Source organism: Rana temporaria, chromosome 4, assembly GCF_905171775.1.
Source record: "Rana temporaria chromosome 4, aRanTem1.1, whole genome shotgun sequence".
NCBI classification, from domain to species: domain Eukaryota; kingdom Metazoa; phylum Chordata; class Amphibia; order Anura; family Ranidae; genus Rana; species Rana temporaria.
In genome coordinates, this window is record NC_053492.1 from 454,338,891 (window position 1) to 454,354,735 (window position 15,845).

The 15,845-nt window shown below is 42.6% G+C and overlaps 1 protein-coding gene across 2 annotated transcripts in view; it reads right to left on the reverse strand.

The window, feature by feature from the left end:
* The window catches only part of LHCGR (luteinizing hormone/choriogonadotropin receptor), a 230,749-nt gene that overhangs the window by 28,118 nt on the left and 186,786 nt on the right, over positions 1-15,845 (reverse strand). For both annotated transcript variants that reach the window (XM_040351597.1, XM_040351598.1), the window contains one exon: positions 10,969-11,154. In XM_040351597.1, coding sequence (XP_040207531.1) covers positions 10,969-11,154 — 186 coding nt within the window. The remainder of the gene's footprint in view (positions 1-10,968; positions 11,155-15,845) is intronic.

Consider the following 15,845-nt stretch of genomic DNA (forward strand, 5'->3'; position numbering starts at 1 on the left):
TCTAATAGCATTGCTGGTATGATTAGAGACCCTGGGCCGAGTAGCTAAGCTGAGGCGATCCTTTTATGTTGTCGAATATTCGCAATCGCGAATATTCGATTTCCGAATATTCGCGAATACTTTCTCCGCCCTTCTTTTGCATCAGAGCCAATCAGAGTTCTCCTACCACAGTTGTCAAAATTTCGCAATCAATTTCGCATTCGCATTAGCGAAATGTCGCAAAAATGTTTTTTTGTTAAAATATCACGAATATTCGATTTCCGAATATTCGTGAATACTTTCTCCGCCCTTCTTTTGCATCAGAGCCAATCAGAGTTCTCCTACCACAGTTGTCAAAATATTTTGCAAATTTTTTTTTCTTGATAAAATATTACGAATATTCGATTTCCGAATATTCGCGAATACTTTCTCCGCCCTTCTTTTGCATCAGAGCCAATCAGAGTTCTCCTACCACAGTTATCAAAATTTCGCAATCAATTTCGCATTCGCATTAGCGAAATTTCGCAACATTTTTTTTTTGATAAAATATCACGAATATTCGATTTTAGCGAATATTTCACGAATATTCCTCTATATATTCGTGATATATCACGAAATCGAATATGGCGTATTCCGCTCAACACTAGTAGACAGAATGGCACGGACAGGCAGATTTTTACCAAAAATATGTAGAAGAATACGTATCAGCCTAAACTGGAATTTTTTATTTATTTTTTATATATTTTTTGGGGATATTTATTATAGCAAAAAGTAAAAAATATTGCATTATTTTACCTAACCGATAGGTCAAAACCGATCGCTAATAGGCACAACCATCGGTTAAAAATCCACGCATGCTCAGAATCAAGTCGACGCATGCTTGGAAGAATTGAACTTCATTTTTTTCAGCACGTCGTTGTGTTTTACGTCACCGCGTTCTGACACGATCGTTTTTTTAACCGATGGTGTGTGGGCACGACTGACCATCAGTCAGCTTCATCGGTTAGCCTATGGTAACGGTCCATTAGACCTTCCCTTGATTGTGTAAAATTCAGTTTAAACTATTGAGCTCTGTAAACCATGGGTTTTGTATGAAAGTGAGGAAGGAGATAAAAAAAAAAAGGAGCCTTATCCCACTAGCAGAAATCAGAATGCATGCTATTGATATGCAATATTTAACCTCTTCAGACCTGGGCCATTGTAAAAAGACGGCCACAAGGTGGCTCTACAATGACGGGAGGCTGTCTTTTTACGGCATCGGCTCCTCCGGCCACTGGGGGGCGCGCACGCGTGCCCGGCGTGTCACTGAGATGCCGATGCGTGTGCCTGGCGGCCGCGATGTCTGCCAGTTTCCTGTGATCGGCCGTTACACAGCCAAGGATGTGGATCTCTGTGTGTAAACACAGAGATCCACGTCCTGTCAGGGAGAGGAGACCGATGCTGTGTCCCTTGTACATAGGGACACAGATTGGTCACCTCCCCCAGTCAGTCCCCTCCCCCTACAGTAAGAATCACTCCCAGGGCACACATTTAACCCCTTCCTCGCCCCCTAGTGTTAACCACTTCCCTGCCAGTCACATTTATACAGTAATCAGTGCATATTTAGAGCACTAATCGCTGTATTAATGTGAATGGTCCCAAAAATGTGTCAAAAGTGTCCGATGTGTCCGCCGCAATATCGCAGTCCTGACAAAAATCGCAGATTGCCGCCATTACTAGTAAAAAAAAAAAAAAAAAAAAAAAAAAATGAATTCTATCCCCTATTTTGTAGCCGCTATAACTTTTGCGCAAACCAATCACTATACGCTTATTGCAATTTTTTTTTTTTACCAAAAATATGTAGAAGAATACGTATCGGCCTAAACTGAGAAAAAAAACCCCTTTTTTTTTTAAAATTTGCATATTTTATATAGTAAATATACTATATACTATATATATAATATATATTGCAAAAAGTAAAAAATATTGGGGCAGATCCACAAAGGTATTACGCCGGCGTATCTCTTGATACGCCGCGTAATTTCAAGTTTTGCGCGTCGTATCTTTGTTTTGTATCCACAAAACAAGATACGACGGCATCTCGGCTAGATCCGACAGGCGTACGTCTTAGTACGCCGTCGGATCTAAGCTGTAATTTTTCGGCGGCCGCTAGGTGGCGTTTCCTTCGAATTCCGCGTCGAGTATGCAAATTAGCTAGTTACGGCGATCCACGAACGTCAGTCCGGCCGGCGCATTTTTTTACGTCGTTTTCGTTCGGCTTTTTCCGGCATATAGTTAAAGCTGCTGTTTTGAGGCGTACTCAATGTTAAGTATGGCCGTCGTTCCCGCGTAGAAATTTGAAATTTTTACGTTGTTTGCGTAAGTCGTTCGCGAATAGGGATTTGCGTAGAATGACGTCACCGTCGAAAGCATTGGCTTGTTCCGGGTTAATTTCGAGCATGCGCACTGGGATACCCCCACGGACGGCGCGTGCGCAGTTTAAAAAAAAACGTTGTTTACGTCGGGTCACGGCTTATTTACATAAAACACGCCCCCATCACAGAGATTTGAATCCCGCGCCCTTACGCCGCCAAAGATACACTACGGCGCAAATTCTTTGAAGATTCGAAAAAAAAAAAAAAGTTACGGCGGCGTAGTGTATCTTAGATACGCTGCGCCTGGCGGAAGATTACGCGCAGGTACGTGGATCTGCCCCATTGTGTTTTTTTTTTTTGCTCAAAAAATAAAAATCGCAGAGGTGATCAAATACCACCTAAAGAAAGCTCTATATGTTTGGGAGCCACGTCGCATGACTGCACAATTTTCATTCAAAGCGTGACAGTGCCGAAAGCTGAAATTTCGCCTGGGCAGGAAAGGGGTATATGTGGTTAAATCTTCAAACCTGCTAAAACTAAGGCTGCATTCACACCTCCGCGACAAGTAACGCCGCGTACGCGGCGTATTTTGCCGCGATTCGTGTAACTTTTTTTTTTTTAAAAAGGGTCCGGGACTTGTTTTCATGCGGCAGGTGTACGGCGTCTATGAGATGTGAACCATCTCATAGACAGCAATGGGAATTCTCCCCTCCAGCGGCACGAGCGTCCGGCGTCCGGCGTTTTGTCGCGGAGGTGTGAATGCAGACTAACAGTCAGAGACAGCAGCACCTTAGACAATCTCACACTGCGGATATACAGCTTATGAGGCTTTAGAACGCAGTGCTTAGGCAGACTGGCACATGTCACATGTCAGGAAGTGCACGGATATTTTTCAGTGGGAATTTAGGGCAACAAGTAACATTTTCAGGGTGCTGCTTGGGCACAATTAACATTTTTAGATATTCCTGTTAGGATATCAAATCTGGTAAGTGGAGCTATTGCTTTCTCCTCTACTTTTTCTTTATAATATTCCTTGTTGATTATTGGGGTAACGCTCCTATCAGCTTTAATTCCATAGTGTATTTATTTTTATTTCTTTAACCTCTTTGGACGTCTTTTTCTGTGCATTACCCGCACGCGCCACTGGGGGGCACGAAGCGGGTAAACACTGTGCCGGCGAATCGCTGGGAAGCCAATGCGTGTACCTGGCGGCCGTGATGTCTGCCGGGTACACGCGATCGTCGGGAACACAGCAGGGATGTGGAGCTCTGTGTGTAAACACAGAGCTCCACGTCCTGTGAGGGAGAGAGGAGACCGATCTGTGTGTCTTGTACATAGGGACACAGCATCGGTCACCTCCCCCAGGCAGTCCCCTCCCCCCACACAGTTAGAACACACCCAGGTAATACATTTAACCCCTTCCTCACCCCCTAGTGGTTAACCCCTTCCCTGCCAGTCACATTTATACAGTAATTAGTGCATTTTTATCTACTTAACCCCCGGACCATATTGCTGGTCAAAGACCAGAGCACTTTTTGCGATTCGGGACTGCGACACTTTAACTGACAATTGCGCGGTCGTGCGACGTGGCTCCCAAACAAAATTGGCGTCCTTTTTTTCCCACAAATAGAGCTTTCTTTTGGTGGTATTTGATCACCTCTGCGGTTTTTATTTTTTGCGCCATAAACAAAAATAGAGCGACAATTTTGAAAAAAAATATTTTGAAAATAAATATTTTTTACATTTTGCTGTAATAAATATCCCCCAAAAATATATAAAAAAAAAATATTTTCCTTAGTTTAGGCCGATACGTATTCTTCTACATATTTTTCGTAAAAAAAATCGCAATAAGCGTTTATTGATTGGTTTGCGCAAAAGTTATAGCGTTTACAAAATAGGGGGTATTTTTATGGCATTTTTATTAATATATATTTTTTACTAGTAATGGCGGTGATCAGCGATTTTTTTTCGTTACTGCGACATTATGGCGGACACTTCGGACACTTTTGACAAATTTTTGGGACCATTGGCATTTTTATAGCGATCAGTGCTATAAAAATGCATTGGATTACTATAAAAATGCCACTGGCAGTGAAGGGGTTAACACTAGGGGGCGGGGAAGGGGTTAAGTATGCCTGGGTGTGTTCTTACTGTGGGGGGGGGGTGGCCTCACTAGGGGAAACACTGATCCTCGGTTCATACATTGTATGAACCGAAGATCAGCATTTCCCCTGCTGACAGGACCGGGAGCTGTGTGTTTACACACACAGCTCCCGGTCCCCGCTCTGTAACGAGCGATCGCGTGTGCCCGGCGGCGATCGTGCCCGCCGGGCACACGCACGGGAGTCGGGGGCGAGCGGGGGGCGCGCACGCGCCCCCCTAGTGGCCGCTCGAAGAGCGGACGTATAGCTACGGGCTCTCGCCCAGGAGAGCCGACCTGCCGCCGTATAATGACGGTGGCTGGTCGGCTAGTGGTTAAAGCACTGTTTGCTGTATAAATTTGAATGGTCCCAAATTTGTGTCAAAAGTGTCCGATATGTCCGTCGCAATATCGCAGGCCTGACAAAAAAAAAAAAAAGAAAAATCGCAGATCGCCGCCATTACTAGTAAAAATTAAAAAAATAAAAAATAAATCATAAATCTATCCCCTATTTTGTAGGTGCTATAACTTTTGCGCAAACTGATCAAATACGCTTATTGCGATATTTTTTTAACAAAAATATGTAGAAGAATACGTATCGGCCTAAACCGAGGAAAAAAATATTTTTTTAAAAAAAAAATTGGGATATTATTATAACAAAAAGTAAAAAATATTGTGTTTTTTTTCCAAATTTTCTGTCTTTTTTTGTTTATAGCGCAAAAAATAAAAATCGCAGAGATGATCAAATGCCACCAAAAGAAAGCTCTATTTGTGGGGAAAAAATGATAAAAATATAATTTGGGTACAGTGTTGTATGACCGCACAATTGTCATTCAAAATGCGTCAGCGCTGAAAGCTGAAAATTGGTCTGGACACGAAGGGGGTTTAAGTGCCCAGTAATGAAGTGGTTAAACAGACAAAGGAAATGTTTGGTCTTTACCCCCTTGACCTGCATTCTATGTGTGATGGTAAAACATGAATACGTTGTCCTGGTGAAGGTTTCTGTGGAATGTTGCAGGTGTTGTACAGAGTCCAGTATGTCAGGAATTCTGTACACCTGCTTGAAGAACTGGCATCCGTTTTATTTGACACCACTAACTGTTGGCATTTCTTACAAATTAGTAATAGAAATAGTTTCTACATTATCTCTTTAAAGATAACATTCTTTACGTTATCTGAGCTATTACTTTGATTTGTAAAACCCAAATTTTTCATATGTATTTCCAACAATAATAAAATGTGCTTGTTTGATTTGCCCCCCCCCCCCCCCCAAGAAGTTACATCTAAAGCAGCCTTTCTCAACCTTTTTACCCCAGGGGAACCCTTAAAATAATGTTCGGGTCTTGGGCAGTGGCGGCTGATGCTCAAAATTTTTGGGGGGTGCAAACGAAAAAAAAAAAAAAAAATTGCAGCTTCACTGTGCCCATCAAATGCATATATATTTCAACCAATAGCCAGATTCAGAGAGAGTTACGCCGGCGTATCAGTAGATACGCCATCGTAACTCTGAATCTGCGCCGTCGTAAATTTAAGTGTATTCTCAAATTGAGATACACTTAAATCTAGCTAAGATATGACGGCGGGCGCCGTCGTATCTAAGCTGTCTATTTAGGCCGGCCGCTAGGGGCGTGTACGCTGATTTACGCCTAGAATGCGTAAATCAGCGAGATACGCCTATTCACGAACGTACGCTTGCCCGTCGCAGTTAAGATACGCCGTTTACGTAAGGCGTTTTCAGGCCTAAAGTTATTCCACCAAAAAGATGGCGCAGCCAATGTTAAGTATGGACGTCGGACCCGCATTTTAAAATTTTTACGTCGTTTGCGTAAGTCGTCCGTGAATGGGGCTGGGCGTAATTTCCGTTCACGTCAAAACCAATAAGTCTATGCGGCGTAATTTGGAGCATGCACACTGGGATATGTCCACGGACAGCGCATGTCAAACGTCAATCATGTCGGGTCACGATTCATTAGCATAAAACACGCCCACTTCTTCACAATTTGAATTAGGCGCGCTTAGGCCGGCACATTTACGCTACGCCGCCGTAACTTAGGACACAAGTGCTTTGTGAATACAGCACTTGCCTCTTTAACTTACGGCGGCGTAGCGTATATGCGATACGCTACGCCTGCCTAACGTTAGACACCTTTATGTGAATCCAGCTACAAAACTCCAAAAATTATGACTCCTATGTCACGTGGTAAATACTAGACCCCATATAGTGCAGAAAATGCTGTAAGCTTTGAATGCTCATGCTCCATGTATGATGTAAGCTTTCAATGCTCATGCTCTATGTATGCTGTAAGCTTTGAATGCTCATGCTCCATGTATGATGTAAGCTTTCAATGCTCATGCTCTATGTATGATGTAAGCTTTGAATGCTCATGCTCCATGTATGATGTAAGCTTTCAATGCTCATGCTCTATGTATGATGTAAGCTTTGAATGCTCATGCTCCATGTATGATGTAAGCTTTGAATGCTCATGCTCCATGTATGATGTAAGCTTTGAATGCTCATGCTCCATGTATGATGTAAGCTTTGAATGCTCATGCTCTATGTATGATGTAAGCTTTGAATGCTCATGCTCCATGTATGATGTAAGCTTTCAATGCTCATGCTCTATGTATGATGTAAGCTTTGAATGCTCATGCTCCATGTATGATGTAAGCTTTGAATGCTCATGCTCCATGTATGATGTAAGCTTTGAATGCTCATGCTCTATGTATGATGTAAGCTTTGAATGCTCATGCTCCATGTATGATGTAAGCTTTCAATGCTCATGCTCTATGTATGATGTAAGCTTTGAATGCTCATGCTCTATGTATGATGTAAGCTTTCAATGCTCATGCTCCATGTATGATGTAAGCTTTCAATGCTCATGCTCCATGTATGATGTAAGCTTTCAATGCTCATGTATGCTGTAGATTTCAAACAACCAAACTCACACAACTGGCTGTTTTCCCTTCCCCTTGGGGTGGGGAGGACATGTTATTAAAGGACCTCTGCTGCTAAGATAAATGAACAATAAACTTGGGTATTGATGAAAAAAAGGACATGCTACTTAGTTTGATGAATGGACTGAAATACCAGTAAGTCCTGAGGATACGAAACAAGCTTACAATCTATAGACAGGCTTCCCGCTGTCCTGTGTACCTAAAGCCAATTTTTTTGTTTTGAATAAAGTGTGAAAGTGTTTTATTTCTGTTTGTGTCCATTCACCCTTCAAAAAATGTATAGCTTGGCTATTTGAATTAGCTGCTAATATCACCTTTCTCAAAAGGTACCCATACTCTACAGTAAAACCTTGGTTTGCGAGCATAATTCGTTCCAGAAGATAATCCAAGCACTTGTATATCAAAGCATTTTTTTACAGGGTATAAAAGAGAAGAGAGGCACCTCTAATGCCGCGTACACACGGTCGTTTTTTGTGATTTTTAAAAACGTCATTTAAAATGATCGTGTGTGGGCAAAACTTAGGGCCAGATCCTCAAAAGAGATACGCAGGCGGATCTGCTGTTCCGCCTAGGTATCCCTGTTTCTATCTTTGGAACTGATCCACAGAATCAGTTTCCAAGAGATAGACAGAAGATCTGGCAGGTGTAATAGTTTTACACTGCCGGATCTTAAGATGCAGTACCGCGACCGCCGCTGGGGGGCATTCATCGTCGAAATTACGTGTCGGGTATGCTAATGAGGAGTTACGTCGATCCTCAAAGCTTTTTCGCGTTCGCTACGTCGCCGCTACGTTAGTTTCCCGTCGCTTAGTTACACTTTTGTAAAGCAGCCCTACTTTTACACAGCAGGCGTACTGCTGTGTAAAGTATGGCCGTCCTTCCCGCGTCTAATTTTTTAATTTTATGTCGATTGCGTAAGCCGTACGGGAATACGGAAATACGCTACGCGCCGATCAAAAAATTACGTCACGTCGCGCAAAGCACGTCGGGAAATTTGCGTCACAAGCATGCGCAGTATGTCCGGCGCGGGAGCGCGCCTAATTTAAATGGGACTCACCCCATTAGATTAGGAACGCCTTGCGCCGGACGGATTTGAGTTACACCGCCACAAATTTCCAGGTAAGTGTGTTGTGGATCGATACCTAACTTAGGAAATTTGCGGCAGTGTAACTTAAATCTGTTAAGTTACGTTGCGCTGCGGGGCTGTGGATCTGGCCCTTAGTTTTTTGTTTTCTAAAAAACGACCAAAAAAATATTCAAACATGCTTCAATTTTTTATATCGTTTTTCAAAATGTCGTTTTCTGTGTCATAAAAAATGACCGTGTGTGGGCTAAAACGACGCTTAAAACGACGTTTTTAAACCCACGCATGCTCATAAGCAAGTTATGACGCGAGCTTGAATGGAACAGAGTGCCGTTGTACGTGCTGTACGTAACCGCGCTTTTCTAGAGCTTTTTGAAAAAACGATGGTGTGTAGGCAACGTCGTTTTTTTAAATGAAGTTTGAAAAACGTCGTTTTTTTTCATGATAAAAAATTATGTTGTTTTCCAAGACAAAAAAACGACCGTGTGTACGCTGCATAAGTGTAGCAATAAGTTGCTAAATGTTGTACCTTCATTAAATGTAACCATATTGCTGCACTTAGAGGCTCCTCTCTTCTTTTTTATACTCAGTTGTGACATGACGCTACTCTTATATCAAGACATCGCTTGTATATCAAGTCAAAATGTATTAAAACATTTTGCTTGTCTTGCAAAACCATCTCAAACCAAGTTACTCTCAAACCAAGGTTTTACTGTATTTTTAAATCGTTCCTCTATTTTTCAGCCAACATCACTCCAGCCCAAATTTCAGCATTGTGTTTGACTTTGATGATGGGGTTTCTCAGAGCCACAAAGTGTGATGGTTTTATTCTTGCAGTTATTCTGTAATGAAATAACATTTTTGGACTCTTAACCAGTGTTCCTTCTTTAAATTTCCTAAAATTTTACAGATGTCATTAGAAGAGCTGGTAAAGGGGAAATCTTCCAATGGAGGACAATTGTTCAGATGACAACTATCTAACCTCACCTATTACCACCTGCTGTGTCTCTAGGACATAAAGTGATACTAAAGGTTCGATTTTTTTTTAAATAACAAACATGTCATACTTACCTCCACAGTGCAGTTTGTTTTGCACAGTGTGACCCCAATCCTCCTCTTCTGGAGTCCCGCGGCGGCTCTCGTGGCTCCTCCCTGCATTAGATAACCCCCTAGGAGAAGCACTCTCCCATGGGGGTTACCTTGTGGGTGTGCTCCCGAGTTCCATCATTCATCGTCCATAGCTACCGAATGCAGGACTCGGCCCCGCCCCCCAGCGGACACGTCATTGGATTTGATTCACAGCAGCGGGAGCCAATGGCTGCGCTGCTATTAATCTATCCAATGAAAAGCCGAGAACCCCAGGCAGAGAGACTGCACGTCCTCTGCGTGGGACATTCCAGGGCTCAGGTGAGTAAAACGGGGTGCTGGGGAGCCACTGATTGACAGAAGTTTTTTCACCTTAATGCATCCTTTGCAGGAGGGGTTTACAACCCCTTTAAAGTGAAGGGAAATCTCCCCAATGGGGCAAAAAAAACCTGACTGGGTTGTATTATTTGGAGGGGACTAAGGTCTAACCTTACCCACGATTATGGCTTATGGAGGAGACTGGGGATTTTGTCTGCTTCTCCCAGTCAGAGCATGGAAAAGAGCTCAGTTCAGCCTCCAATCCCATGGAGAGAGCTGATCATTCTCTAATGGTGAACAACAACGTGATGAACGCTGAGAGCGAGGCATGGATTCATTCTCTAAATAAGAACAATAAAGCTTCCCTTCTGGAGTGGATGGAAAGGGGTAATATTAATCTTGTGCAGGTGATAGTTTGAGGAAATATCGTGGTCTTTCTGCAGACTGGGTTGGAGAAGCTTCTTCACTTGGGACAGAAATATTTATCAACCATCTCCCTCTAGTAATCTAAAGATAAATGGATTCCACTTTTCCAGACTGCTGGAACATTTTATGAGTTTTCTCTTATTACGGCTTTTGTAGTGGACAGATTATAGTGAAAGCCAAACGCCTAACAGACAGCATGTGTAATGAACATTGTGTAACTATGGGACTGGTGCCGAACTGTCTAGGTGGGCAATGACCTGAGTCACCTAGGCTTATTTAGGCTTATTTAGGTGACTAGTTGTTAATTGGCTTAGTGTTTATGTTAGCTGTTCATGAGATGAACTGATATTACTGTTTACAGTTTGCATTGTTCAGAATAATGTGATAATGCTCTTACCTGATCGTGTGTGGTATAAATTATGTGTGAATTTACAATAAAGTCAGTTCCAGTTTGCACCTAAGCTAGTGTCGTCTAGTTCTTGGGTGCAATTCTTAGCTATAATACCTGGTTCGTGGTTCCAGAGTGGAAGAAGCTGGAGGCACCCAGGCAGTCCGTCACAATACATACTTTACATTTTAGAATATACATTTCAGAAGGAGGCTATATAGTGAACTCTGATACTTACTCTTTCATTCTCATGTCGGTAAAAGCACAACAATGACTGGGATAGGTTAGTCGAGCCTCCAACAGGTTGGCAAGCTTGTCAAGAGCAGGTAACTTCTTCAGATAATATGATCTTTCAGCAACTAAAACCTGGATAAATTCAAGTCCATGGACAGGGAGATGCTCTAAGACTGTTGATGATATGTCTCTAAAGGGTAAACATAAGAACAACCAGCGTATCATTCTTGGAAGAAAAACTTTCATGTAAATATCAGGAATTACAATTACTGACATTTATAATTCATAAATCAAAGGTTGAAGACCCTTGCCCTGAAAGATGTAAAATATATATATATATATATATATATATATATATATATATATATATATATATATATATATATATATATATATATATATATATACAGTATATACTAAAATGAGCAGGCCACAAAAACGTTCAACTATGTTTTAGCCCTGGTTCACACGGGGCTGCGGGAGTGAAGCCGTGCGAGTTCAGCTGAACTTGCACGATTTCACTCCCGCCGGCAGTCCCGATTTCGGCTGCGATTTAAGAGACATCTGTGCAGGTTTCTGCACAGATGTCAATGTATATCGCGGCCAGAAATCGCAAAAAGTAGTACAGGAACTACTTTTTGAAATCGGTGCAGCGCCGCAGATGCGGCGTCGCACCGATTAGGACGGTGTCATTGCCGGCAAATGCCGCCGATTTGAGATGCGATTTCACATGTGAAATCGCATCTCAAATCGAAGCAAAACGTACCCAGTGTGAACCTGGGCTAATCCTCATTCCATAGGTATACATTTTTTAATAAAGATGAAGCATAATTCTGGATTAGTGCACATTGATTTACTTGCTTCTAGAGCAGTGGTTCTCAACCTTCTAGTGCCGTGACCCCTTGATATAATTTCCCAAGTTGTGGGGACCCCTAACAGTAGTTGGGATGAGTGGCAATGCTGGGGGAGTTCTGATCGGTCAACTTAGGTGCTCTTAATCAAGGTCATCTGCTGATCTGAGAACTGTAGTGGGGACTTTTAATGGCAACTCTAATCACAGGTAGTGTTACTCTCTGTGTCTCCAGCTTTGTGGTGTCTCGTAGCGGTAACACCTATGCCAAAATCTGGAGGTGGGGTCTCCTCCAGCCCCTCCCACTTCACATTCCTCACCCGTCAGCTGACCTCTAGTCTCTGCCCCAAACCCATGTCGTGAACTAAATGGGCAGCGGTGAAAAGGCTGAGTCAGCGGCCACGGGCTCCAAGAACAGCCCAGCTGGGCGGCCACGAAAAGGCTGGAAGAGTGGTGCGGGCTTCAGGAACATCCCAGGATTCGGTGACCCCTGGCAAATCATCATTCGACCCCCGATGGGGTCCCGACCCCCAGGTTGAGAACCACTGTTCTAGAGGTTAATAATATCAGTAGAGGGGATCTATTTTTAAAAATATGCCACCCCCCCCCTGATGCGTGATCACAATTGGAAAAAAAGATTTATCTGTTTCCCTCCCTTGAAAGACAATGGATAGAAGTTAATCACCTTATAAAAATCTAACTTTGATCATTGACTAAGATATTAGGAATGAATGGAGACATAACCAGATCTGTGGCATTCAGGTTGCTCAGCACTCACAGTGAACCTTTATAGTTGAGAACTACTTCCATCGCAGCCCACATGACTTATAATGGAGCAAATTTTGCACATTCCCACCTTTCTATTACAGAGGAGTGACATTGGGTGTACCTGTATTCAGGGCTGGGACAATGGGTGGGCCAGAGGGAAGGCTTCCCTGGGCGCAATGGTTTACTGTAGGGATGGGGGTGAATTCCTTTTGTTATAAGGCTGACAGGAGTAGTGACAGCAGCAATGATTTTGACAAGCAAGAGATTGCTAGGCATAAAATCCCCTAAGCTTGCACATTATGAATGGGGGTGCAGTTTGGCCTCTTTGGCCTTGGCACTGGATGACCTTGTCCTGGCTACTGCCTGTATTACCACGCAGGCCTATAGCGGAGCGTTAAAATAGCGGTAAAACACTGCGATTTTACCACGTTTTTACTGCGATCTTACAGCGTTTTTACCGCGCTTTTAATTCATTTCAATGGAGAGGGGCATTTTTGGAGCGTTTTATGAGCGTTTTAATAGCGCTATTTTTACCGCAAAACGCCGCAAAAAACACACCAGTGTGAAAGGGCTCTAAGGTGTAAATGTAAAACTATTTTGTTTTGAATAAAGTCAGGAATTACCCCCTATCAAGTCTTTATTTCACCGCAGCTGTGCAGTCACGTGATCCACCTCCACTGGTCTTGCCCAATCAATGGAGAGAAGTGGGAGGGGCCTATATTTCCGTGTGACGTCAACCGGCCAGCACAGGGGAACATGTGACCACACAGCAGAGGTGTGGGAAAAGGTATTTAGCTTTTTCATTAAAAAAAATCCCATTTGCTATTGTTGATGGCAGCCTAAACCAGAGGGGGTATATGTATTTATGCTGCATATTGCAGCTGAATAGCGTAGGTGGCAACATCATGTTGTGGGTAGGGATGAGCTTCGTATTCGAGTCAAACTCATGTTCGACTCGAACATCGTATGTTCGATCGTTCCTCGAAATACGAACAAAACGGGTTGTTCGTGCCAAATTCGAGTTACGTTTCACAGACCATAATTCACTGCTGCATCGCTGGCTGATGATTGGCCAAGTATGCACTATGACCCGCATGCTTGGCCAAGGGTGGCTTTGGCCAATTATGGCTCAGGGGGTTTAGTACACGCCCCACACTATAAAAGGCCGCCTGCAGGTCGGCCTTGTGTAGTGTGTTGCGGTGGTTAAGAGAGGACAGAGAGAGTGTCATTTTTTGCAGGTAGATACAGAAGGCAGGCAGGCAGGCTAGTCAGTTAATGTTACAGTGTGTAGAGGATATATATACATCCCAGGTGTTGTACATATATTTATACACTGTATAGTTTAGCTAGATCAGTTCTTCCTAATTTACTGGCAGGCAGGTGATTGTGCTAGCTGCAGTATTCTTACGTGGTTTATTGCCTGTGTCCTCTGTAGTTTGCACCTAAAGCTACCTGGTGTGTACTGGCCGTGTGCTCTGTAGTTTGCACCTAAAGCTACTTGGTGTGTGATGGCCGTGTGCTCTGTAGTTTGCACCTAAAGATTCAGGAGCAGTGATTTAAAAAAAAATGAAAAATTCCTTTAAATATTGTACCTGCTGGGTGTCTATAGTATGCCTGTGAAAACGTCTTTGAGAACCCGGGTCTTGCCCGAGGGAACATGTATCAATGGAAAAAAAGTTTTAAAAACAGTCGTTTTTTCAGGAGTCCTGAAAATCACTGCTTCTGAAAAAACGATCGTTTTTAAAACTTTTTTCCATTGATACATGTTCCCTGGGGCAAGACCCGGGTTCTCAAAGACAATAACTTGCATATTGGGCTTTAAAATTAGCACTTTTGAATTCGAACGTTCGATTCCCATAAACGTCAATGGGGTTCTAAATGTTTGCGCGAACGTTTGGTCCGTTCGAAGCTTCTGGTGCGAACCGAATGGGGGGGGGGGGGGAAATGTTTGGCTCATCCCAAGTTGTGGGGATGTTTTTGTTCAGCAGGGACAGGGAAGCTGCTCAGAGTTGATGAGAAAATTAATGGAGCCAAATACAGAGCAATCTTAGAAGAAAACCTGCTAAGTCTGCAAAAGACTTGAGACTGTGGCGGAGATTCACCTTCCAGCAGGACAATGACCCTAAACATACAGCCAGAGCTACAATGGAATGGTTTATATTAAAGCATATTCATGTATTAGAATGGTCCAGTTAAAATCCAGACCTAAATCCAATTGAGAATCTGTGGCAAGACTTGAAAATTGCTGTTCACAGACGCTCTCCATCCAATCTGACAGAGCTTCAAGGGGTTGTAAAGGTTTGTTTTTATTTTCTAAATAGGTTCCTTTAAAGGGGTTGGAAAGGTAAAAAAAAAATCCCTAAATCCCTTTACCTTAGTGCAGTCCTCCTTCACTTACCTCATCCTTCCATTTTGCTTTTAAATGTCCTTATTTCTTCTGAGAAATCCTCACTTCCTGTTCTTCTGTCTGTAACTCCACACAGTAATGCGAGGCTTTCTCCCTGGTGTGGAGAAAGCCTCTTGAGGGGGCGAGGAGGAGGGTCAGGACACTCTCTACTTTGCAGATAGAGAAAGGAGCTGTGTGTTAGTGGGCGTCCTGACACTCCTGCTCGCCCCCTCCCCCCTCAAGAGGCTTTCTCCACACCAGGGAGAAAGCCTTGCATTACTGTGTGTAGTTACAGACAGAAGAACAGGAAGTGAGGATTTCTCAGAAGAAATAAGGACATTTAAAAGCAAAATGGAAGGATGAGGTAAGTGAAGGAGGACTGCACTAAGGTAAAGGGGGCTGAATACAAATGTACCCCACACTTTTCACATATTTCTTTGTAAAAAAAACTAAATGAAAAAACATTTATCATTTTTCTTCCACTCCACAATTATGTGCCACTTTGTGTTAGTCTATCACATAAAATCCCAATAAAATACATTTTATGTTTATTGGTTGTATTGTGACAAAATGTGGGAAGTTTCAAGGGGTATAAATACCGTTTCAAGGCCCTGTACTTGGACCAAGGATGGTCATTGTGTAACCTATTTTTGTATTCTAGTATTGTGTATTATTTAACCTATTCTAGTATTGTGTATTATTTAACCTATTCTAGTATTGTGTAGTAATGTTCAAAAGTATTAGTACAATTATCAGGCATTATAGTCTACCACAATTAATAAATAAATAATGATTCTATTCCTCACATGTAAACCTTTCAAGATTATTTTTTTTTTAGAAAATGATACAAACATATTACCAGCATTCAAGTTCTAAG